Here is a 26,177-nt window from a genome sequence, read left to right as displayed (position 1 = left end):
CTCTCACATTACATCCTTTGTCTTTTTTCAACTGGTAGATTGACCTAAGCTCCTAGTTCTTTCTTTACCAGGACAACTCCACTTATTGCTACCAAGCCCCGACTTTGACCAAATTGTTATGCAAATAGTATTTCTACAATAGAAATAAAATGTGGAATAGCATTTTACAATGCCAGAATACATAGTGCTATAATCCATTACTAAACATCCTCGGACCACAAGTTTGTGGTCCTTGGACCAGCTGAGACTCAGCCCTACCCAGAGTTACTGAATCAGAATCTGCATTTTAAGAGATCTCCAGAGCATTTGTATGCACATAAAATTTTGATAAGTACAGATCTGCATGATCTTATGCATGAAAAATTCTACTTTAAATACTGAAAGTATAAATTTTATAATTCATGGGGGGTGGGAGTTTAGTGTAATGTAAAAACTGAAAATTAACTTGGATTTAGATTTGTATTTGAGTCTTGACTCTACTTCCTATTTTCATTTATAGAAACTCAAATTACCTCCTACTCTTTATCAGGCATGTGTGTGGGCGATGGGGATACAAAGCTCCGGTCTCACAGAGCTAACTCTGTAATCCTAAACAAATCTGTAAAAAGATGGTGTATTGAACACATATCCACTTTTGCTGTCCCCAAACTCTGCTATACCTGCTAAAAAGGGATTTTTTCCCCTAAAGACATACAAGGGGAGGTGGAGAGAATAAGACAAGAGAGCATAGGAAAAGCAATTTTGGAAGCTGTAAAGCAGATGGATGAGTGAAACTGATTTAGCAGACATGAAAATGCTGAAGACAAAGTCAGTAACGAGGAGAGCTGAAAACCACGCTATTTCTTCCTACTAGCTCTTTAGGAATTGGCAACATCATATACCATTGAAAGTCAGGGAAATATCAAGCTAGCGGTGGGTGGAACAACTAATATAATAGAAGTTGTTTGTATTATGCTTAAAAATAAATTAAATCCCTTGATCTCATCTTCTCTCCATGCCCCTGGCTGACTATTCTTAGCTAAACTAAGCAATGTCATTTAGGTTCATTCTCCAGAAGAAAGTAAAATGGTATCTCTATACACGAGATGCCAGATACAGTTAAGAGTGGGGTACATAAGGGTTCATATGGGTTTCACTTTGTATAGTAAATATGAGCTCCACTATCACAACACTAATTTTCCACTGAGACTCCCAAATATTGGCAGCCAGATTTTACCTTCTATGCAAAATAATGCACAACTCTTTCCTGGGAAATATGACCAACTCAAAATAAAAAAAAAATCTAGAAAAAAATGGTGGAGGCATCATAAAATAAATATCTGTGGGTCCATACTAATATAAATAATACTGAGCAAATAGATCAGTGTGGGAAGAGACAAATCTCTCATTCATAAGAATTCCAAATAATCTATGTAGATATTATGCCTTCCAGAAAGTGAAGCATAACTCCCCTACTCCTTAAATGTAGTCTGTTCATACTAACTTCCTTCCAAAGAGGACAGTATGAAAAGGGAGAAGAAAAAAAGTAACTGTACAAGAGAGAAACCTGACAATGTTTTAGGCAGATGATTGAGATTGGTGTCAACAGTGACAAGTCATAATGATAGTATGTACCCTTTATAATAAGAGGTAATGAAAGTGGCATTTACTCCCTTGGTTTCTTCCCTAGAAAAATCTAAAACTGTTTGAAAAATAAAGTTTATTTTAAAAATAAATAAATAACAGGGGGGAAAAATCTCTTACGGGAACAGCACAGCCTGATTGCTCTTGAAGTCGGTTCCCAGTCAAGGAGTCCCACTCATTACACTAGAATTTTGAGTCGTCATTTCTTTGATCATTATACAAGGTGCATTTATTTTAATTTACCAGTATTTCAGATATAACTTTTCCATGTTAGTACATATAAATCTAGTGTTTTGATTAGTCCTTGCTGTGATAAAAATTACCTAGATTTTAGTAGCTTGAAAGAAAAACCATTTTGTTTTTTTCTCAAGACTCAGGAATTCAGATAGGGCTTGACTATCTGTTGTGGTATTGATAGAAGTTGCCCTGTGCTGGGGCGCCTGGGTGCCTCAATCAGTTAAGCATCCGGCCAGGTCATGCTCTCGCAGTTTGTGGGTTCAAGCCCCACGTTGGGCTCTGTGCTGATAGCTAGCTCAGAGCCTGGAGCCTATCTTCGGATTCTGTGTCTCCCTCTCTTTCTGTCCCTCATGCTGTCTCTCTCTCTTTCAAAAATAAATAAAACATAAAAAAAAAAAAAGAAGTTGTTCTGTGATATTCAGCCTATAGTTCAACTGGTCTAGAGGGTTCATAATTGTCTGTCACCTTGACAGGATGCCTGGATAGATGGGCTCACCTAGAATTCTTGGCCACAGTACTTAATATACATGGATTTTCCAGCATGGGAGCCTCATGGTAGTCAAACTTCTAACACGGCTCCTAGAGAGGGTTTTCCAAAACCCACATTTTATTCCCCATTTTAAATATGATGAATAGCATATGAAGATTATCAAATACCTAACAAATGCTGGAAAGAATATGAAGGAAAGGAGACAGCATAAACAGATAAGAGCCACTTGAAGGAAAGGGAGATTTGAACAGAGAAAACTTTTAAGTTATTCTTAAATAACTTAAATATTCTTAACAGGAGAAGATATTGGAGATTGAAAGAGGTCTTAGAAATTTAAAACATGAGGTTAGAAAGGAAAACTCACTACATATGTTGACAATAAAAACTGAGAAAATCTCTTAAGAAGTGGAGGCAAAAGACCAAAAAAAAAAAAAAAGAGAGAGCAAACAAAAGGAAAAAAAAGATTGTATTACAGGATAGGTCTAGGAGACCTACTATCCAAATGATAGTAATCAAAAAAAAAGAAAGTTGAAATAAAGGAAGGGAGGAAATCATTAATTAAATCGTGCAATAAAAACTTCCTGAACTAAAAAAAATATGAATTTCAACTTGAATTAAAATAATTAAAAGCATGTGGGAAATAAATCTCCCTCCAGGCATCTCAGAACACTGGGACAAACACAGGAACCAGCACACATCCAAGTGGGAAGAAAGAATGAAAAATTAAGTCATATTCAAAGGATCAGATATTAGGTGATTTTGGACTTCTTAACAGCAAAACTGGGTCTTAGAATTCAGCGGAAAATATATTCAAATTTTAGGAGGAAAATTATTTCCAACCTAGCATTCCTTATTGAACAAACTTGATTTTTTTTTCACTCTCACACTTGGTTGATAGACATCAAATTCATCCAGTAATTTACCTGTTACACATCTTAATCAAGAAGTTACTAAAGATTGTGTTACATCAAAATAACTAAATAAATAGAAAAAGCGAAAGATATGAACTAGAGAAAATAGGAGACCATACCCAGAATAGACGCAAAGAGAAAGAACAAAATTATTGTTCTGCAAGAAATGTAGGAAGCAACAGTTGAGGGGGGACCAGATAGATTCTATCACCAGCTCCCCACTTCTTAACGAAGATTCCTTGAACAATGTAGTTGACCTGTGACTCACTTCCTTTTTTTTTTTTTTTTTTTGTAAAATAAGGATAGAGTATCTACCTTATACAGATTGTTGTGAGAATTAAGGCTAATTAACATATAAATATATTTTGAGCAATATATTCAACAAATATTGGCCTTTACCATTTATTATTAAGGTCTCTCCTTGCTTTGTCCCCCATTCAGTTTCTCTTAAAAGTAACATAAAAAGGACTGCCTGGGTGGCTGAATCAGTTAAGCGTCCAACTCTTGGTTTCAGCTCAGGTCATGATCTCATGGTTTGTGAGTTCAAGCCCTGCATTAGTCTATGTGCTGACAGCATGGAGCCTGCTTGGGATTCTGTCTCCCCCTCTCTCTGCCCTTCCCCTGCTTGCTCTCTACTTCTCGCTCTTTCAAGAATAAATAAATAAACATTTAAAAAAGTAACATAGATGTATTGGCTTATTTTAAAGAAAAAATGCATGCTACATTGTTCCCATTTTATCCGGCCATAAAATCTGAGCTAGACTAAAGATTCCATTTAAAGTGTTTCCAAACACCTTTAAAACCTGCAAACAATTACAAAGAGATGAATAATAAGCAAAACAATTCCTTCCACTTCATAAAATATTATTGAAAAGCATCTGCATTTGCAAGTTATCCTGGACACTAAAAGTGGTGATACTCGACTATTAACCCAGTGGCATCAAATAAAAGGAAAATGTGATGCAATGTAGGGACTCTGCACCCTGCTGACATAATAACAAAACTAGACAAAGAATGCCAAATTCCTAACTTTATGACCCACATGGAGGGATATATTCCAAAGTGTATGCAGATCATCGGAGTCTGAAATCTACCTGAGGGGTTTACTTTCTGTATTTTCATTGTGTGACTTATTTGGTGGGTATCACAAGATTATAAATGTTGAGAGTATTATTGTTAATGTTTTGTAAAAGCAAAGTTACTGTTTTCTTTTAAATACGTGAGTGTGAAAAGTGGCACTACTGCTTTATTAAGTGTCTGATTTTATTACATCTCAGGATTTCATTTTACCCAGCGAGCTCAGGTTTTCTAATAGCAGACCCTAAGGCACCAGAAAAAAAATGCATTTCTGGAATGCATATATTTTGTGAAATAAGGGATAATATAATGAACACATTCACAACCAAATAGCAATAACAAGTTCCCTTTCTACCTTCATCCTACAATCACATGCACTGTCCAGGATCACTCTGGGCACTGCTCCCAGCCCGATTTCCGAAGAGCAACCCAGCACAGAGAACACTGTGACACATGCGAAAAACAAAAGGCACCAGATAATTTACCGTTATGTTACTCAGGCTATTGCAGTAAGAAGAAAGGAAGCATGGGGTATGATAAGGGTGGGAAGTTATCAGACTCTTATGGAAGTCATGAAGAAGGATGAGGATGAGTCTTACCTCGTATTATGTGAGGGCACTGGGGTGCTTTGCAGCTGCTATTTCCAGGAACACAGAGCAGGGAGATTTTCCAATCATTCCTGCTTTCTTGAAATGCAGGCTTTAGATAAAGTTCTTTTTTCCCAACATGACCTGGTACTGTTTCCTTTCTTCCTATTCAGAATGTCAGCTCACTAAATTATATCTCAATCAGTATTTTCCTCAGAGAGGACATTTTTGGGAGCTTCCTCATTGCCCCTTATATCTTGCAATTATTGACCCCCTTGATTCATTTTTAAAAATGTCTCACAGCTCATCTTTCTTCATTACATTTTTGGAATGAAGAGCAATAGCAATGAGAAAAACAACAATGACAATACCCACAGTTATTTAGTAACAATTATCGATCATTTTCCATATGCCAGGTGCTACTCTAAGGTCTTTAGATGTAGTGATTTATTAAACCCAAAAATAATCCAGTGAAGAAACAGAGACTTAGAAAGGAGAAATAATTTGCCTAGATTATTACATCTGACATGTGGTAGAGCTGAGATTTGAACTTCTTCAGTCTCCCTACTCCAATTACACTACTTTAATTTCAGAATCCCACAGCACACAGCAACAATGCATATGGAGACACAACCCAGTGTTAGTGATGGAGGGTCTTTGTGGCTTAGAGAAACAACCTCCCTAACTAAGGCTTATTTTACTGAGTATAGTGAGTTCACATTAAAGTCTAGTCTCATACCTGACATATTACACAGGAATTCATGTTGGTTGTCTCAGAATTTCTATTCTATGGGAACACCTTCTAGAACTATTGGTAAGTAGGTAAGAGGAAATTATATTATTCAATGATTATCACATACTACTTGTCTAATACAATCATTTTTAAAAGCATAGTTCAGGGGCACCTCCGTGGCTCAGTCGGGTAAGTGTCTGACTTCAGCTCAGGTCATGATCTCACAGCTCGTGAACCCAGCGTCAGGCTCTATGCTGACAGCTTGGAGCCTGGAGTCTGCCTCAGATTCTGTCTCCCTCTCTCTCTGCTCCTCCCCTGCTCACACTCTATCTGTCTCAAAAATAAATAAATGTTAAAAAACAATTCTTAAAGCAGAGTTCAAAGTTATGTATATTTATACAAGGGTATAATTTATAAATTATAAGTCCAATATGATTCCAGTTAAACATAAGTGTTACATATGACTTTAAATATAAATCACCAAAAGTAAGCATTAATATTCCATTGGTTTTTGTTTTATCTATATTTTTTTATCTTTTCTGAATGTTTGATGCAGAAAAATTGCTTTTTATAATCATAAAACATACAGGGAAAACATTTCTAAATTTCTAGACTTCTCTACCTTACATCATTTACTGATCTTTCAGGTTTGCAGTTCTACAGAGGAGTGAGAGGATGGGTATAGGACTTGAGATGAAGAGAGAGAGACAGAGTCACCTAACATGTCGGAATGCAAATATTGTTATTTCTCTTTTCTGTACCTTCTACTTAAAGGAAAGTCATTGTGAATATCTATTCTAGAATTTCCTTTGGCTTTTCATATCAGCTGTTTCTATCTGCTTCTATAATAGCTGTTCTGCAGTGTCTCTTTCTTTCTCTCTTTACCTTCTCACTCTGTTTCTCACACTTCTCACACTGAGTTTGTGTATGAATCTCACTCTTTGTGCCTCACACTCTCTCTTGCTTCCCTTATTTATTATTTTTTATAGATTTCTTTCCATTTGTCACCCACAATCGGCCTGTGTATACTAAAATAAAAGAAAACAAAAGAAAAAGAAAAGTACGTGAACACTGGAATTCCAGAGGTTTGAACTCACTAGTGCTTTCAAAAATATTTCAGAATCTTTTCTCAGAGTTACCTAATTATCAAGGATATATATATAACACTGAAACTCAAATTTAAAATGTCAAAGGCTAGAGTCATAGAAGCTATTAGGTAATGATTGATTAACACGTAAAAGGAGGGTGCCTGGGTGGCTCAGTTGGTTGAATGTCAGACTTTGGCTCAGGTCATGATCTCACGGTTCATGAGTTTAAGCCCCCCGTAGGGCTCTGCACTGACAGCTCAGCGCCTGGAGCCTGCTTCAGATTCTGCATCTCCTTTTGTCTCTAACTGTCCCCCAGTCACGTGAATTAGCTGTTGGTAAATCCAACACATTGAAAATTCCTGTTATTAAAATGGCCTAGTGTGGGGTACAAGAGAAAAAGAGATCTAGATATTGGTGTAGATATTGTGGGATGAATTATCTCAGGAGATTGAAAGAAGATTCCCTGAAGAGACAGCATAGTTAACTCCCGTGATAATTCTCTTTTCAAAGCAAACTCTTTCCTGTATTCCTTCTCCAGGTACTAACAATTACCAGGAGTTCCTGAACCTGCCTGCCTTGTAGATTCTACCAGATCCAGTCCTTCCAACTGCAGACTCCTAGGCTGGTTCTTATGTTTCAAACAACAAAACAAACAAACAAAAAAACCACAAGATACTATAAGCTATGGAACAAAAGATCTATCTATTAAATACTAAAAGGATGAGTAAAGATTATAACATTTAACTATTAAGTGAATGACTATTCTACAGGATGTGAGCCATTCTAATTCCTAAACTTTCATTAGTTTTCCTGCCATAGTCATTTGGAAGCTCATACCCATCCCCACCTCTCTCCTTTGAGTTCTGAGGAAAGGATGTACTGGCTGTTTAGACTGTATCATAAGGCTTAACTCTCTTCTTCTCTCCCATTCTGCCCTCCATTGTATATTTGAGCCCATTTGTGAAGGTGCACATATCTGAATACTCTCTATCACTAAAGCAGTGATTGGCTTTGGCATCTCAGGATCCACACTTCTGAGGGATATCCTTCTCCTGAGCTTAAACTCCCTTGTTAAAAACATCTGCAGAGCTCCAATTTCTCTGGCATAGCTATTTCACACTCCAGGTTACAATGCAACTTTCTGTTTTGTAATCCACCTAGAAAGTCTTATCCTTGCAAGAAAACAGACGTCATCAAGAAGACGTGGCTTCTGTCCAGGTAAATCCCACTGAGTAATTATCTTTCACTTAGTGGAGGAGAAGCTGTCTTCTACTGTCCAAACTCTTCTATTCATCTCCCCATCCTTGCCTTTGAAAGTTCAGTGTCATTAGGAAAAGCACACTGGCTTTCCCGTGGTGCCAACTTGTTGCTAGAGTCCCCTTGATTTTGCAAAACATCCATTAAGGAGACCACCTCAGCCTCACCGGAAGCACATTTTAAGACAGGCAGCCAACATATCCCCTTCATTAGAACTCCTATTAGGAGAGTAGTAAAAAGGGAGTGAATGTCATTACCCAAATTAATTGATAAATTAGCAGAATTAATGAAACAGAATATAAAAATTAACAGATAGTCTTACAAATCTCTGCAAATAACATACTTCACAAATTTTTCATAACCTATGGCAAAAAAATGTGAAAGGGAAAGAAGGAGGGAAAACAGAAAGAACTATATTACTTTATGAAGATCTGATTTTACAAGGGGTGTTATAGGCTGAATCCTCAATGTAGGGACATTTTGAAATCAGTATTTATTAAGTGATTCTAAGTAAGCTCATTGGACACTCTAATGGCATTGATGAAAATGAAGAATTTACTCCTGTGTCGGTGTAAATTCATGAACCCACACATGTCAGGACTTGCTTTCTGTTAGGCACCAATCAGAGGGAGTAAACTTCTTATGGATCAAAGGAAGACACTTAACTACCTGTGTAACCCTTTCTCAATGACAGTGCCTGGATGGCTGTACACAGTCCACAGCTAGCTGCCCTCCAGGCAGCTCCCAAACTCTTTCTGTTGAGAACATGTGCCTGACAATCGGACTGGGAGAAGCTGGGAGGTCTTCGTAGTGGTTAGTCCTCTAACAACGTTGTGCTTCAACAGTGGCTACAAGAGTCTCAAAGGATTGGCTGGCATCACTTATTTCCTTATCCTGTACTGTGTATCACCAGCTATGGCAAAAAAAAAAAAAAAAAAACGGGGGGGGGTGGAAATCTAGGCAAACTGAAAAATATATCTTTACTAACCAAGAGCCCTGTAAATGCCTTCAACATGCTAACTATCCCACACTCCAAACTTTCAAAAGGCTTTTAGAGAGTAGATGGCTCTTGTAGGTTTGTGCATGTTGATCCTCAAGGCTCATACCTGCATTGTTGAGAATTCTGGAGTCTGCTATGAAAGCACTGGGACACCCAAGGAACAGCTGTAATTCTAAGCTTCCACTACAGCTGTGGGATGTTTCAGAAGGATGGCAAGTAAAAGTGCATTAAGTCAAGTATGATTCTGGCCTATAGCACCTTTTTCTTGCTTTTCATCTGATATTGAGAAAGAGTGGTATAGCTATGAGATCTTTTGGGGGAGATTTTGGCATGATCTCACACCCAGCATCTACAACTGGAGAGGTAGGGTGAACAGGTTTAGTATTTTTAAATGCCATGAAAGAGTTAATTGTGTCTTCCAATTTTAGAGAAATTTGCCCTATTTCACTTGTGAATGGTCTGCAAAGGATGACCCTGTAACAAACATGTTCTCTACAACACCTTTGTCCTGTGCTACTCTGATATCTGATCTTCAATGCTATTTAGAAATGAAGGATTTAGGCAAAAATAATATAATAGAAAGGGTTAAAAGCTGATGTAATATTCTTAATGCCTTCTAATCTTACATGTAAAATAATACTTGATATCCTACAGAATGGACAAAGATTGGGTGAATTATATGGAAAAATAAAAAATGCAGATCTGGTTTGCTTTTTATTCTTGGTTTGTTGGGTTTTTTTTTTAAAGATTGCCTCTGGCAGATTTGCATCTAGTATTAGCCTCCCAGAAACATACTTTACTATACTGTGGAGAATGTTCTCCACTTATTTGTTGCTTGGGGCTAACAGGCTGAACTGTTTTGCATTGAATATGTATCTTTTGATCTTGCTTTATTTTCCTCTTGCTATTTTGTTGCTGCTAAGAGTTGATGATTATGAGAAATCCCTAAGTGAAAACTGCCCAAGTGTTTTGAAATGATGAGATTGGACTCAGTGACTAGTGCTCACATTGAGTTCTGTGGGGGCCATAGAGGCCCTGTATAGAACTCAGTGATTGGGAAAGAAAATCAGCTTAGGCTCATTTAGAGGAGGCATCTCCTTAATAAACAGTACATTCTTTTCTCTTTTGTGCTCTGATTCTGGCCTCCTAAGTGCAGATTTTTCTTAAGTTCCTATTTTGTGTCCCTCAATCACAGTATTTTGTGATTCAGGTGTTATACAGAGGTAGAATAATCCACAGGACCTTATATATTTGAAATTTCCTTCATTGTTAGAGAATTTTTGTTGAATACCCACAAATTTTTATGCACTCAAATCATTTCTGCACTGATATACTTAGAGAAACTAGGGACTCTGACTCTCTTAACTGTATAGTTTAACAATTATAATTTTAATGTGAAGCATCATGTGACATGGTAGTAGGTCTTGTCTAGAGAAAAGCACGTTCACAAAGATTAAGGGATTCATATTACATAAGAGTAAAAGGTAAAGACATATAAATAAGCCATTTTCCTTGATTCATGTTCTCAGTTTGTGAAGAGTATGGCAGAAAATAAATGGAATGAGAAGAAGTGACACATAAAATATGAACAAAAATATATGATTTATACTATGTCTATTAAATCACTGTATTCTAGTCTCAAGCCAGAATAGATATACTGATTATTAATACTTAATGATTAGTAAAAAAAAATTCCACTTCTGAATAAGGCCATCCATACCACGATTCCTGAAGTTTGAATATAAGGACATATCTTGAGCTATAGTAATTCCTTGAATAGAATTCTTTGAGTGAATACTGTGATTGAGGGTAATAGAATAGGAACTCTAGGAAGTTATTCCTTTGAGGACAAGAAAAAGCAAGATATAAATCATTAAAAACATTGTGTTAATGCTTATTCTTCTCTCATTCTATATTTTGGGGAAATTTCACATGCCTGATGACTGGAGACTGACATCCAGAATGAAAATATTATATTGTGTAATAATATAAAATAATATAAAATAATATTGTGTAAGAAAAGAAATGTGTAAAATTTACTAGTATTAAAGACTGGAGATCATTGTATCAAATAACTAGAGTGTCCCATATTGACTGGAAGCCTCTAGAATGTCTAAATTCAGTAGCTTCCTAGACAATAAAGTAGCAGTGAATAAAATCTCATTTTATCTATATCTTTATCACCCTTCCTGTTGTCTTCTTGGTCATATTATTATCTTTTTTAAAAAGTTTATTTATTTTTCCTGAGAGAGAGAGAGTGAGTGAGTGAATACAGGGGTGGAGGGGCAGAGAAAGAGGGAAAGAAAGAATTCCAAGCAGTCTCCACACTATGAGTGGAGGGCTTGAACTCATGAACCTGTGAGATCATGACCTGAACCACCCAGGCATCATGGCCATATTATTATCTTAAAAGAAAAAATAATTGCTAATTTCACAGTGAAATATAGTGGAGAATGAAAAATTTTTTTTGAAGTTTGTGAGATCAACTAGCCTATTTCACTAGAGATGCGCAGTGAAATTATTGGGTATGAGTTAGTCACAGACCCTCCACAAAGATTAGGTTATGTCGTCCTCAGTGTGACATATAAACATTGATTTTAAAATGTTAATTTCTATCTTTAAGTATGAACCTCTAAGGAAGGAGACACCAATAAGAAAATATCAAGGATAGTATTCAAGAACAAGAAGAGGGGCAATGGTGAATTTGAAAACATCTTGTTTTTACTGTACAGCATATTTTTAGAAATTTTTTGAGTTAAGTTTCCAATGCATATTGTATCTCATTTTTAAAAATTTTGTTTTTACATATATATTAGAGTGTGTAATAGATACACCCTTAAAAAGATAGTCATCTCTTCCAGGTAGATAGAGACAGAGAAAATGGTAGCATCAAGTGAAGGAAAATAAAATAGTTGGGTTAGAAAGACAAAAGGGCCTAGACCTGCCACACTCCTCTTTTGAAACCATTGAGAATAGGTTCAAGAATGGGGTGCCTGGGTGGCTCAGTCGGTTAAGCGTCTGGCTTCGGCTCAGGTCATGATCTCACTGTTTGTGGGTTCGAGCCCCGCATAGGGCTCTGTGCTGACAGCCAGCTCAGAGCCTGGAGCCTATTTCCGATTCTGTGTCTCCCTCTCACTCTGGCCCTCCCCTGCTCACTCTCTCTCTCAGAAATAAATGAAACATTAAAAAATTAAAAAAAAAGAGAGAGAATAGGTTTGAGATTGTATTAGGAAGCAGAAATCTCTAAGAATGTGAAATGAAAACAGAAAGATTATGGCATATTCATTCATCCATTGAACAATTATTAAGAAATTTTGTGTCAAGTATTCTGTGAGGCAATAAAGAGGCAAAGATGGAGAAGATATGGTTGTCCTTCACTCTTAAAATAGTGATGAGAGGGAAAAAGAATTAAAATTCTAGTGCAATCAGGGAAGCAACAATGGAATTAGAGAATGCATCACAAAGGAAGGCATACCTGAGATGGATTGTGTAGTAAGTAGAAAATTGCCAAATGAAAGAATAAGCAGAGAGAGGAATGTAATGTCAAGAGATCAGGCTAGAAAGACAGGTTGAACTAACATAGGTTATACTAATCTTTTTGAACTGTGAAAAGTAAAATTACCAAGTGCATTTGAACAGGAAGATTACATGATCACCTTCATACATGTTCTGTATGAAGGATGAATTTTATAACTGCTAAGTGAGAGATGAAATACCAGAGGTCAGAACACCAGTTAGTTATCAGAGACTATAACACTAGCTACAAGTGGTATTGACAACAGATGAGAAGGTCCCAAACAATGACAGTGATATTATGGATATTATATTATGGATGGAGACTATGGGTCAATCTTAGGAGGAAAAAATATAAAAATATATTTGAGTATCTAAATGACATGAAGCAGAAGGCAGCAAGGATAGCTCTGGGGCTACTAGTTTGGATTAATAGTAGATGGATTATGATCCTATTTGAAACTATGGGTTTAGAAAAAGGAAAATAATAAGATGGAAGATAATGAGTTAGGTTCAAAACAAGCTGACTCTGAGGTGCCTAGCTGAATATGCTGTTTTAGATGCCAAAATAATGAACTATAATTAAAACACAAAAAAAAAACACAAAAAAACAACAGAAAGCAAAACAAAAACAGAAAACAAAACTAGTGAAATGTATGAGGACAACTCCATGAAGCCAAGAGAGAAGAGAAATACAATCCTGGAGGTGAGTGAAGAGAAGTGGATTATGAAAATCAAGAAATGGTAGGAGTTAGAAAGAGTGACAAGAAAATGAAGAATGAGGGCAAATTGTGTTGAAACTGATACAGAGATTAAGGAACAAATACTTAAAAATAAATTCATTGGATTTGGCTGTGAGTGGATTACCAACATCCTTCTAAAAGTGGTCTTAATAGAGCCAGGTGAAGGTGCCTTGTTCTTTGGGGAGGGTGGACATTAATTTGTCAACATAATATTGACTACTACATCAACGTTATGATTTATAATACAATATCAACATCATGTTGACTGTTAATTAGTCACCGTCATTCTTGCTGCTACTCAGATCCGGTTCCTGAGCACATATAGAGATTTCAACAGAGTCCCTGGTGCCATGTCAAAAGATCTTGACCATAAATGGCGATGTAAGTAATCCAGAAGAAATAGAAGAATGATTTCAAAACAATGTCTTCTTAATCTTCACTTAGATTTAGTGCGTGTGTGCTCTCTCTCTCTCTTTCTCTCTCTCTCTCTCCCTCTCTCTCTCTCCCTGTCTTATCATTTAACGGCCGAATTTTGAGAGTCACTTCAGAGAAAGATGCCTCGTCTGTAATACACTCTCAAAGGTAGAGTGCCCTAAGGACAGAGAGGGGGAGGAAATGAAATACAAATTCTCTTAGGCTATAGAGATGTGCCTTTGAATCATCTGACTCTTCCTAGGACTCAGTGTGTGCCCTTCACCTTAAAATATTTGCATCTCTCTCTTTAACTGAGGCTGGCTGTGAAATTTTAGAATTAAATTACATGGGGAATGTTGTAGTACCAAAGGCAATGGCCTTTAACTTCCTCTTGCTCCTCAGTCCAGACACCAGTTACTTCCTGTCCCTCCTTCCCCATTCCAGGGTCAGGGCTCTATGTAGTTTGGGGATTGCAGTGTCAGGTATCAGTCTCCAGGTGGAGTAGGCTGAGTTCATTACAGTAGCTCACAGATGGATTTTCACCTCAGATTCATCAGGTCTTGCCTTCATGCCCATTCTCTCAGTAACTTCTGAAGCTCTTTTTGATGACTTGATCCCTAGTCCCATTCATGTCCTAATTGTTATTATGGTCAAGACAGACAGGACTTCAAGGAAAGGTTTAGGTGAAGGGAAAAAAAATGATGCGGAGAGAAAGGAGAAAAACAATATCATACAAGGGTGAAGACCTCCTCACATCATTGTCCTTCAGAAGAAAGTCCTGGGGTGGGGTGGGGAGGAATACTTCTGAAGTTAAGAAACAAAGAAGTCTAGGTGGGGTAGAATGTGGGTGGCAAAGCAAACTTGGAAGTCAGAAAAAGCCTTATGATTATAATTCTCCATGTGAGAACTGTCCTTGTGATTTATAAGCATTCATCAGTGATCTATTGGCTTCTTGTCAGCGGGGGGAGGGAACCACTACATTTCCTTCAGCTAAGATGGATCTGTTTGATAATATGTGCTCCTTCAATTTGCAGCTACCAGAAGCCCCTATTTCACATCTGTATCCACAAAGTACATTTAAAAAAATAGACTTCTTTTGCTCTTTATTTTCATCTGCCTTTATTTCTTTTACCTCTACCAGTGAAGGCAAACTAGACAGCAGAGCCCTTTTCTAATGGTAGCTCTGATAGACAGTCCCAATACATACTTATTTACCTATATACTTACTGTGTGTTAACTCTGTTATATCATACATGCAGCATTTATTAATTGCCATGTCTTAGAGGGCATAATTCGATCCAAATTATATCTAAATGCATGTAATGAGGAATCGTATTATACGTGGTTCTGCTCCAGTGATAACATTTACATAATGCTGTGTATGATAAGACTATAAAGTAAGGGGCTGGGTTTTCAAGTAAGACTTATGGAAAATAGTCTCCTGACTTTACAGTCATGTCTCATGCAACAGAATGCTCATCCTAACTGCATTATAATTTATTATGAGCCCTTTTATTTCCCTCTACTGCTGGAATGAGATAAAAAGTAAACTCTGCAAAATATAGAGCACCATTTTTCCTTCTAGAACTTAGCATACATTTGATATTTACTTTGTAATGTCTCAGAAGTTAACAAAATTTTCTTTAAATAACTGTGGAGTTGTTTTTAATTGCATAGCAAGTAAAAATTTTAACTAGAATTCTGAGCCAGGATTCTAAGATGAATTTTATTCTTTCAAAGGTACAACTAAAGGTAGCTTTATTTTCCCCTTTTAAATGAGAGAGGTTTTTCACAGAACAGACTCATAGCAAGAATCAAGACAAAAGCAAACTATACGATTGCTTCTCATCCTCAGTCAACCAAGTGGTGAGGAAAGGAGAATCCGTAGTTTAAAAGAAAGGAGATTTATAGGTGCATGTACTTCAGTGAAAGGATAATTTCCAGTCACATATTGAAAAGAAGAAAAGATAAACCTGTTCTTGCAAACTGAGAGTCCATAAAGTATAGACAGTGATTCATCCAGTCCACGAGAAACCTCAATTATGCCAAGCAGATTGCAGCAGATCACAATGTACAGCATGGACCAAGTGTTATTCTCTGTCCAAGCTACCCTGGGCTCTAACTGGATCTGACTGAAAGCTCTGAGACATTTAAGACCTAAGCTGCCTGTGCACAGGTATGCCAAAACAACAACAACAACAGTAACAACAAAAACCCTTACAGATGTTCAGAGATGGCCTTAGAACCTCTATTTACAGTGTTGTACCATAATCATACTGCATCATCTTGCTTTCAATTTAACACGTGTGGGTTTTAGGGGACCAACTACTGACTAGAAAGACCAGAGGGGTGTCAGATGCAAGAGAATCCAGGCCTGTAAAAGGAGATTGCTCTGGAAATTCTGTTAATACACAGGGAATTGGATTAAACAGTTTCTGGAGGTTGCTGGATTTAGCCCAACATTGGTATTTATGCAGAATGAAATGCCCGGATTCAAATTATGAAAAGCGATGGGGACGAGATCTTATTAGGCTCTTCCCAAGCTTACTGGGTATTCTAAATACGTTAGCCCATTTAATAATCGCGATTATAGGGGCGCCTGGGTGGCTTAGTCGGTTAAGCGTCTGACTTTCGCTTAGGTCATGATCTCGCGGTTCGTGGGTTCGAGCCTCGCGTCGGGCTCTGTGCTGACTGCCAGCTCAGAGCCTGGAGCCTGTTTCAGTCTGTGACTCCCTCTCTCTCTGACCCTACCCTGCTCACACTGTCTCTCTCTCTCTCTCTCCTAGAAATAAATAAAACATTTTTTAAAAATCACAATTATATGAGAAGATAGTTCTTATCCAATGTTTTACTGAAGAAAAATATGGAAGCTCTTTGTTAATAGTGACCCCTTTCAAGGCAGACACTACTCTATATTTAAAATTCACACATTTAAACATTACAACTACTCACTGAAGTAGAAAATTTTATAGTCTTCACTGTGCACGTGAAGAAACTCAGGCACAGAGAAGGTAAGCAGATCTCCTGAGAACACAGAACAAGCAGGTGATGGAGCTAGAATGCAGAGCAGGAAGCTGGTTCCATCTACTCAGTCTGAACCTGTCAACATTCCCTGTGCTGCCTTTCCTCTGCTAAGTAACTTGCCGAAAACTACTAAACTATGAAACCCATGACTTTTCCATTTCACTACTGACAAGAAAATGGAGAATCCTAAGTTATTGTGTGATTAAGAAAATCATGGTTTATTCTCTAAACCAATCGGGACTCTGGAAAGAACCTAGAAGAGCTATTTCCAACCATTTATAAACGTTCCTGGGATTGATCCTAGCTGCGACTGATATAGAACTGGGTTCTTTCCTGGCCCTAGTCTCATTCTGATCACTTTTTAAAATTTCTGTCTTCTTGTTTTCCATTCATTTCTTCTATGTGAAGAAGAAATGACACAATTGTGAAGAAGAAGAGAGATGACACAATTGATGTAAAATGAAGAGGAACACAGATTGTCCTAGAATTGACAGGTTCTGAGATATACTCTTTACCTAATTTGGTGGTTAATTCCTGCTCTTTCTCTACTTGCTTTCCTCACCTGTACCACCTGCATGGATATGGGTTAATGCTTCATCTTAAAGAAGATGAACCTGAAAATATAGCAATACATGTATTATATATATGTTTATCTACGGATGCATGTATGGCTGAACAAGTGCTGTCTACTGGTAGTAAGAGATAAAAAGCATGTCTGGGGAGGACTTTTTATTGCTTCAGAAATAACAGATTTTCTTGGCTTTACCATGTGCCATTGTGGATTCCTTTTTGCTCTTATAGGTAATGAACAATTTTAGGAGATATAACCCAAGCACAAAGAGGGTGCTTTGTCAACATAGCAAATGCAAATAACTAATGCAAGTTGAATATTTAAAGAAATACATGATTGATCAGAAAGTCTGGGTAATAATACATATTTAGTGGGTGTCATCAGACTCTCTGAAGAGATAAACTTTCTGAATGGCCTAAGGAAATCGATGGTTTTCCTTTATAGCCACCCCTACGTATAACAATTTTCTTCTTATCTATCATACTCTCATCATGAGAGCATATGAATATGAGCATAAATATTGTTTTACACCTTATAAAAGGTTTCCATGTACATCACTTCATTGTATTCATGGAACTACCCTAAGAGTAGTTCTAGGAAGTTGGGTCAAGTACCATTAACTTTATTTCACTTATGAAAAGCTAGGATACAAAAAGACCAATGATTACCTGTGTTCTGATGGTAAGAACTAAAATCAGTTATCTTGTAGGAACTCAACAGTATGCCTTTTACCCTCACATTCCAACAAAAGTGTACATATTCCTAAATCATCATGACCAATAATAGATTCACTTGAATCTGGTTCCTGTGGTTTGCTACCTCTCTGTTCTCACCCTCTATGGAATGTCTGTTGGTGCTTGTATGTGTGTGTTGATATGCATGTGTGCATGCAGCCAATTGGACATGAATGCGTGTAAAGGTTAGTTTCTGGTTCAAGAGGGTCAAAACTGAAGGAGTGTATATGCATAAGAACAAGAGAATGAGTCCAAGAGGATAGGCATGGTTAAAAGCCAGAAACCAAGTTTAGAAGGAGGTAGAGATGGAGGAAGGCAGTGAAAGAGGTGAAGCTACTTGCTACAGACAACGGTCAGCGATGAATCCCCACAGTAATCTTATTTCTGAGTTTAATCTTAGAACATGATAATGAAGCAGAGATGACCCAAAATGATTATTAATTTAAAAATATTTGTTTTGTTAACTTATTTGGCATGTATTATTTTTAGTGTGTTTGCATAATATTGCTGGAATTCATTATACTTAAAATGATATGATAAAGTCAAGTTTAGGACTTCTGACTCAAGAGAGACTACATTATTCCATCCTTTGCTGTTCTTGATTTCACACACTAATGCTGGGAATGTACAGCTTTACCTCTCATACCAAGAATCCTTCCTTCTACATTTTATGATAGTGTTGTGGATATACTAAGGATTTTGTTTGTAGGGTTAAGGTTACAGAGCAAACAGCATCAAAATAAAGAGCCAGCACATTGTTGAAGACCTCTTTTCCATCCACATCTTGAGTCATTACATGTCTTACAAAAGAGGAAGAGTCACAAATGTGAAAAATAATAAAAGTTAATTAAAAAGTAGCTTTCCTATGAACAAAGGTTAATAATTTCCTTAAATCTCAAATTGCCTCAATTGAGTTCATTATTCCTTATCTGTTCTGGATGTTACAGACTGATTTATGTAGGGAAAAAAAGAAAAAGACTAAGGTTAAATGATGTCTCCAGCATTAAATTAGGAAGCAACCGAGTTATGGCTTTCCCATTCACCATCATTTGTGTACATATCTTCCTTGACTCATGGTGGGGTTACAACCCAATAAAACCATCATAAGTTGAAAATATCTTAAATTGAAAATGCCTAACCTACCAAACATCTTATGTAACCTAACCCACCTTAAATGTGCTCAGAACATTTACATTAGCCTACAATCAGGCAAAATTACCTAACACAATGCCTATTTTATAATAAAGTATTGAATGTCTCATATAATATATTGACTACTGTACCTAAAATGAAAAACAGAATGGTTGTAAGCGTTTCGGTTATCCCCCCCCTCATGGTGGCCTGGTAGGCTAGGAGCCACAGCTCATTGCCATTGCCCAGCATCATGAGAAAGTATCTGACCATATACCAGTAGTGTGGGGAAAAGATTGATATTCAATATTCAAAGTCCAATTTCTACTAAAAGTGTATTGATTTCACACTGTTGTGAAGTTGAGCAATTACAAGCAAATCATTGTTAGCTGGGGACTGTCTATGCAAGATTATATTGATGTATAATTATAATACTAAAACAGCAAAAGGGCATGTTTCATTTGCTACTAACTTATAACCAGACCATTACTAGACTTCACTGTGGTATTTCTGTCATGATCATGACTTATGATTCAGGAACTTTGCTGGTGGCAGTTAAGTGTCTAGAAATTAAGAAGCATTTGCTTATGAAAAAAAAAACACCATTGCACTGTAGATATTTGCTTTATGCTTCAAGATATTTAAACCAAGAAACCAAGGTCTAACTCAAGATTTGTCAGCTTCTGCCCTGTAGACCTTTGGGGTATCTTTATTGCAGAGGTCATCTTTTATCTTGTAGAATGTTTAGTGGCATCCTTAGTCTCTACCGACTCGATGCCACTAGCAACTTCCCCACTTCAGGCTATGACCACCAAAAAATGTCTCCAGATATTTCCAAATATCATCTGCAAGCACAAATTACCCCTACTCAAGAAGCACTAATCTCACTGTTCTTTCTTAAATTTAAAAACAAATCTCTTACCTATCCAGTTCCACTGCCCTGATCTTTATAATTAAGAAGTATGAGGATTGAGGATCGATAACTGGTGAAGGACTGAGTAAAATGCACTTATTAGTGATCAATGGATAAATACAAGATTATATTCCTCAGAAAGAAAGGAAAGTTTGGATAAATTCTAATGGTAAATTGATACATTTTTAGCAGCAATAATGTTTGTTAAATATGAAGAGATGTGACTAGAAGCAATTGAACAGGCTTAAAATCTGGTAGATCTGTATCACTTATATCATGGATATACTGTCAGTAAATATGCTATTAGGCAATCTATTGCTACAGACTGAATTTAGCATTTCTTTTCTGTCTCCAATTATACTCATCGTTTTAGAAGCAGACTTATACAGTATGAGTAGAGTTGTCGATGTACCTGTTTGTATAAATGCGCATAATATGCTTGGTATAAAGTGTTTGCAGAGATCCAATGCTTGAGATTTTTATGGGTGCATTGATTTTTTGTGATGGTTTTATGGCTGCAGATATACTGAACAGGGAAGATAAAAATTTGTTTGCTTGCCTTTCCTGTAATTTTTTTCTTGAAGCTGATTTTTTTTAAAAAAATCATAGGCCCATAGGTAAGGTATGTAACCCATATAATATTTGCAGATTCATGGTTAAAGTGGGCAGGCCAGTAAGCATTTATCTAGTGCTTTATGTTTCTTTTTACTTTTTCAAATGTGACATAGATTATATAACTCTCAGAGATGATGTTTCTTCATAATGGAAGCACTGAGCACACATTTTTCTCTCCTTTGCTTTTATGTTAATACCACATTCAGAAGCGCCTGGGTGGCCCAGTTGGTCAAGCGACAGACTTCAGTTCAGGTCATGATCTCATGATTTGTGGGTTCGAGCCCTGCATTGGACTCTGTGCTGCCAGGTCAGAGCCTGGAGCCTGCTTCAGATTCTGTGTCTCCCTCTCTCTCTGCCCCTCCTCTGCTCATTCTCTGTCTCTCTTTGTCCCTCAAAAATAAATAAATGTTAAAAGATTTTTTGTAATATTTTTATTTTATTTCTAGGAGAGAGAGAGACAGCGTGAGCAGGGGAGGGTCAGAGAGAGAGGGAGTCACAGACTCTGAAACAGGCTCCAGGCTCTGAGCTGGCTGTCAGCACAGAGCCCGACGCGGGGCTCGAACCCACGAACCACGAGATCATGACCTAAGCGAAAGTCGGACGCTTAACTGACTAAGCCACCCAGGAGCCCCAAAAATGTTAAAAGATTTTTAAATACCACACTCAGTAATCCTCTTTAAATTTTCCCTTTGTATCAAATGATACATTTTTTTTAAATTAATTATTTTGAGAAGGGTGGGACAGAGAGAGAGAAAGAAAGAGAGAGAAGGAGAGAGAGAATCCCAAGCAAGCTCTACACTGTCAGTGCAGGGCCCAATGCAGAACTGATGCCATGAACTGTAGGATCATGACCTGAGCCGAAATGAAGAGTCTGACACTTAACCATCTGAGCCACCCAGGTACCCCTATATCTGATACTTTTAATTATTTCTTAAGAAATGTTAATTACCCATTTATTATACACTTCTTAGATAATTAACCAATATTTGATACTTATTAAATATCAATGTATTAAATTCGGTTTATTTATTCTACATTTCAGTGAGTGTCTCCGTGTACATGGTGGGTGTGTGCTGCTAGGTCCCATGAGAGCTCTACAGGTGAATTCGGGAGGGTCACTGTCATTAATAAGAGTATGAGGAAAGATACATACAAATAATTCTAATGCAATGTGGAGTACGATGAGGTCCTAGAGACATGTATTACATCCCCATGTTCTCAGTTGCCTTCCAAAAAATCCCACCTGAAATAGAGAGACATTCTCTGCCTTTCTCTTCTCTTAAAGAAGCAGTCTTTTCTAAATGCTGGAATGATATGCAACATTTTAAGCTCCTGGGGGAAACGCTCTATTAAATCTAAACAATATATAACACTTAGGGATTTTTAGAATACATCTCTTCACACTTTTCCAGCTGTAGCCACGGCTGATTTTGAAGATAGAGTCATTAGGTATCCAGTTCTGAGCTAGATTATCTAGTATTAAAGCAGCATTCTGGGTGGGGGGTAACTCATTATTATGTTATGATGGCATGGCATGAGAATTCTCATTTACTCTACAGGAATGCCTAATGCACAGTTAAGCCAATTCACTTCCTAGATGAGAGCACGTGATGCTTGCTGGCCAGTCAGTGCATGTTGGGAACCTGGGTCTGCATTAAATCGGCATTTCCTCATTTTCAAATAACTGGGTGTTCTGTGACTACTGTATGTCACTGGTTACTTTCACTGAAGAAACATAAGTTCTATAAGTTGAGATTATTTTGACTTTTGCAGTCTTTTTCTTATGTGCACTTCTTCTGGTTTGAAATAGTTGCCACCTTAAATCAAGATATTAAAATTTTTTTAAATTAAATTTGTTCTGAAACTGTATTATGTTTGCTATTTTTCAGTATGAAAGTTTTGTCATGTTGTAAAGAGATTATTTTCTACTTTATAGAGTCAATATATTTACTTTCAAATCACTGATTACACACAAAAAAGCTTAAGAATCTGGAGGAGTGGTTTCCTTTTTAAACATACTACATTGTTGGGGAACCTGGCTGGCTCAGGGAGTGGAACATATGACTCTTGACCACAGGGTTGTGAGTCCAAGCTCTACATTGCATGTGGAGCATGCTTAAAAATTTTAAAAATACTACATTGTGCTCTGCTTAGCTTCTTGGCTAACCATACTAAGTTAGTAAAAAGTGTGAGTGTCTGTATATGTGTATATATACATACCTATATGTGTATGTGTGTATTTATTTGTAAGTAAAATGTAAATTTGAAAAACAAATATAAGAAGAAGCATAATGTAAAGAAAAGACGTTATGTAGATTGTCATCGCAAAATGTCCATATACTGTATTGTTTTGATAGATGCATTTTTATGGGTCTGGCAATTTTGCTGAAATAGTCAATTACTTCTTTAGGTTAGATAGATCTGAACATTCTCAGAATAATTTGGAATAATGATCTCTATGATAATTTTAACTTTTCTATGGACAAAATTGCTCAAATGTCCAGAGGACCCTAAGACCTGACTTAGAAACTCTACTTTGTGCTGATAAGGAAATGTGTCTCATTCATTTGTCAAAGTGTTAGGGTTTGGGATGAGGGAGTGGAAAACGGGTAACCATACGTCCTCTTCTCTGTGAGTGTGACACTGTCAGTTTAGCAGGAGGCATTTATCAAGTACCCAAGATTACGTAAGATTAATTTTGGGAGGTACCTAAATGAATAGGGCAAAATACCTGTCTTTAATTGACTTGTACACCATATCTATGTACCCTATGTTATACAATCTTTTTTTTTTTTTTCCAAATTGAACATGCTAGGGCCATATTTGTTGCTAGATATTTTCAGAGCACCTCCCTATGATGTAGCATATCTGTTTGCTCCTGGGTTGAGCTGCCTAAATGAGAAAAGTGCAAGGAGATTCATGATAGGAGATTTAAAATGCATTTATAGAGGTAAATTTCCATTCTTCTCAGTAGAAAACAGTAAATCAATATGAATAACTTCATTTATGATATAGAAATGCAGCAAACAGCCTATTAACTCATAAATGGTTCTCAGTTAAAAAGAAGCAGCAAGCCTTCGGGGCGCCCGGGTGGCTTAGTCGGTTAAGCGTCCGACTTTCGCTTAGGTCATGATCTCGCGGTTCGTGGGTTCGAGCCCCACGTCGGGCTCTGTGCTGACTGCCAGCTCAGAGCCTGGAGCCTGTTTCAGTCTGTGACTCCCTCTCTCTCTGACCCTCCCCTGCTCACGCTGTCTCTCTCTCTCTCTCTCCTAGAAATTAAAAAAAAAAGAAAAAAAAAAGAAGCAGCAAGCCTTCATGATTAGCTTTGTACTCCCTTATGGAGAAACTCTAAATTATCAAGCACATATAGTTTATCCCAACAATATCTCCATGGCAGAGAGACACATATTGGGTCATGGAGATACCAAATGATGATTTCATCAACTTATGTTTATGAAAATAAATAGATGGAGAAGAAAACAGAGACCTGCATATCATCAAATTCAAGATATGAAATAAAATTCTCATGTTAAATAAAAGATTTAGTTCACTTAAAAATAATGTGATAAGGAGGCCTTTTGAATGCTAGGTGAGGTATTTTAAAAGGATTAAGCATTTCTCCTTTTAAGAGAGATAGTTTGGCTTCTGTATAACTACTGTAGACAGCCTGTAGGTAATGCATCAATTACCTGTCTATGCATAGGTACAGAATCTCCATGACTGGCTTTTTTGACCTTAGAGAAAACCTTGATTTAATCAGTTTGTAAAATACAAAACATGGTATTTTAATTGTTCTGCTGTCACGCTCCTGGCTTCTTCTCTCTATCCCACATGACCCAGAGTGCTGCACAGATGGCTCTACAGTTGTGAACAGGTCTGGGACAATCTCCCTGTGGGACAGACATAAATCTTGCCAAAGGGATACAGAGAGAAGTTTGTTTGTTGCTCAGTTTTTCCATTTCCAGATTCTTACTGAAATTGAAGTGGAACATTACATTCCCCATGAAGCATTTACCTTTTCTCCATTAATCCAGTTTCTTTGCCTCTTTCTTGCAAGTTTCAGAAAGAGATCCTTTTAGGTTTTTAAAAAAAGTAGTCATTCAAATAAACATTTTTTTCCTTCATCTTTCCTGGAATAGGAACCACAGAATTGGTTTTTTAATCTCCCATAAAATATTGAATTCATTCTGATGTGTCAGAAATGCTGGTAGCAAGCTCTCCGGCCAGCAGAGAACCTGCTGCCCCCAGCAGCTGGAACCAGACGTAGGCAAGAAGATGCTAGCTTTGATTTCCTTGACACAACACCTTTCTTCTTACCTTTGACCTGTTCACACGCTTCTCACTCCTGCAAGAGGCCATTCCAAATTTATAAGAATCCAAAGCAAACTCTGAAATCTAGTCTAATTTCTACAGTGGGGCATAATTTGAATCTACCATCACAAAAGACTTTGAGAAATACTTATGAAAGGATTCATACAACTCAGAACTCAGGAAATGCGCCACAATATCATACTTGTCAAATTCGCAGTTACTTAAACAGATGGAGTTTTGTGTGAATGACCTTTTCCTAGGCAAGAAGAAGAGAATCCAGTGGGAAGTCAATATCTATTTAACTTTATTTGCCTGCATTTTTCATACTGATTGTTTATGGCTAAATTGAGTCTAATATAATGACATCCATCCATTGAATGGTAATTAGATCTTAGGAGAAATAGTGACAATTCATAGGACTCTAAGAAATGGTAATAATTCATCCTGCATATAATTATTGTTCTTCATTGGTCTTGTTGAAGGCAATCATGTGGAGAATGAATGCAGATACAGGTATGGGTAAGAGTCTAATGTTGTTATTCTGCTCTGCCAGGTGTGTTGTAGAAGACAAGAACTCGAAGGTGGCCTGGTTGAACCGATCTGGCATCATTTTTGCTGGACATGACAAATGGTCTCTGGACCCTCGGGTTGAGCTGGAGAAACGCCATTCTCTGGAATACAGTCTCCGAATCCAGAAGGTGGATGTCTATGATGAGGGTTCCTATACTTGTTCGGTTCAGACACAGCATGAGCCCAAGACCTCCCAAGTTTACTTGATCGTGCAAGGTAAGAAAAGATGGGATAGGTAGGGAGAGGTGAGAGACAAAAAATATTGGCAAAACTCTTTCTGAAAAAACCTTTCAAATTCATTTTTGTGTTTAAGTATCTATTTTCTCTCTAAAAGGATAGACTTAAAATGAAAGGACTAAGGAGAAAGCAGAATCTTGCCACTGTGAGCCAGTACTCTTGATAAGAATATTTTCTCCTAGCGCTGAATATAGAAGCATCTAACAAAGGCCATAGCTGTTGAAATAATTTGAAACATAGTAACAGGAGCACAGAGAATACTTAGAACCATGTGAAGTTCACTACATCAACTTTTAGGTACCAGATGCCTTGCTGAAGGCTTGATTTTTATCTTCAGCATAAGGAATGTTACTAAGTATCTGTTCTTATGATAGTAAATATTATTTGGAAAATAAAAA

At 37.1% G+C, this 26,177-nt stretch overlaps 1 protein-coding gene across 1 annotated transcript in view; it reads left to right on the top strand.

The window, feature by feature from the left end:
- LOC120246030 (limbic system-associated membrane protein) overlaps positions 1 to 25,758 on the top strand; it is a gene marked incomplete at its 3' end in the record, with an annotated part of 338,269 nt that extends 312,511 nt beyond the window's left edge. Inside the window, exon 2 of the mRNA XM_039253310.1 lies at positions 25,526 to 25,758. Coding sequence (XP_039109241.1) covers positions 25,526 to 25,758 — 233 coding nt within the window. The remainder of the gene's footprint in view (positions 1 to 25,525) is intronic.
- Positions 25,759 to 26,177: the final 419 nt, after the last annotated feature.

The sequence above is a fragment of the Hyaena hyaena genome, unplaced genomic scaffold (assembly GCF_003009895.1).
Source record: "Hyaena hyaena isolate Hyena2069 unplaced genomic scaffold, ASM300989v1 scaffold_447, whole genome shotgun sequence".
Taxonomy (NCBI): Eukaryota; Metazoa; Chordata; class Mammalia; order Carnivora; family Hyaenidae; genus Hyaena; species Hyaena hyaena.
This window is presented reverse-complemented; position numbering and strand designations above follow the sequence as displayed.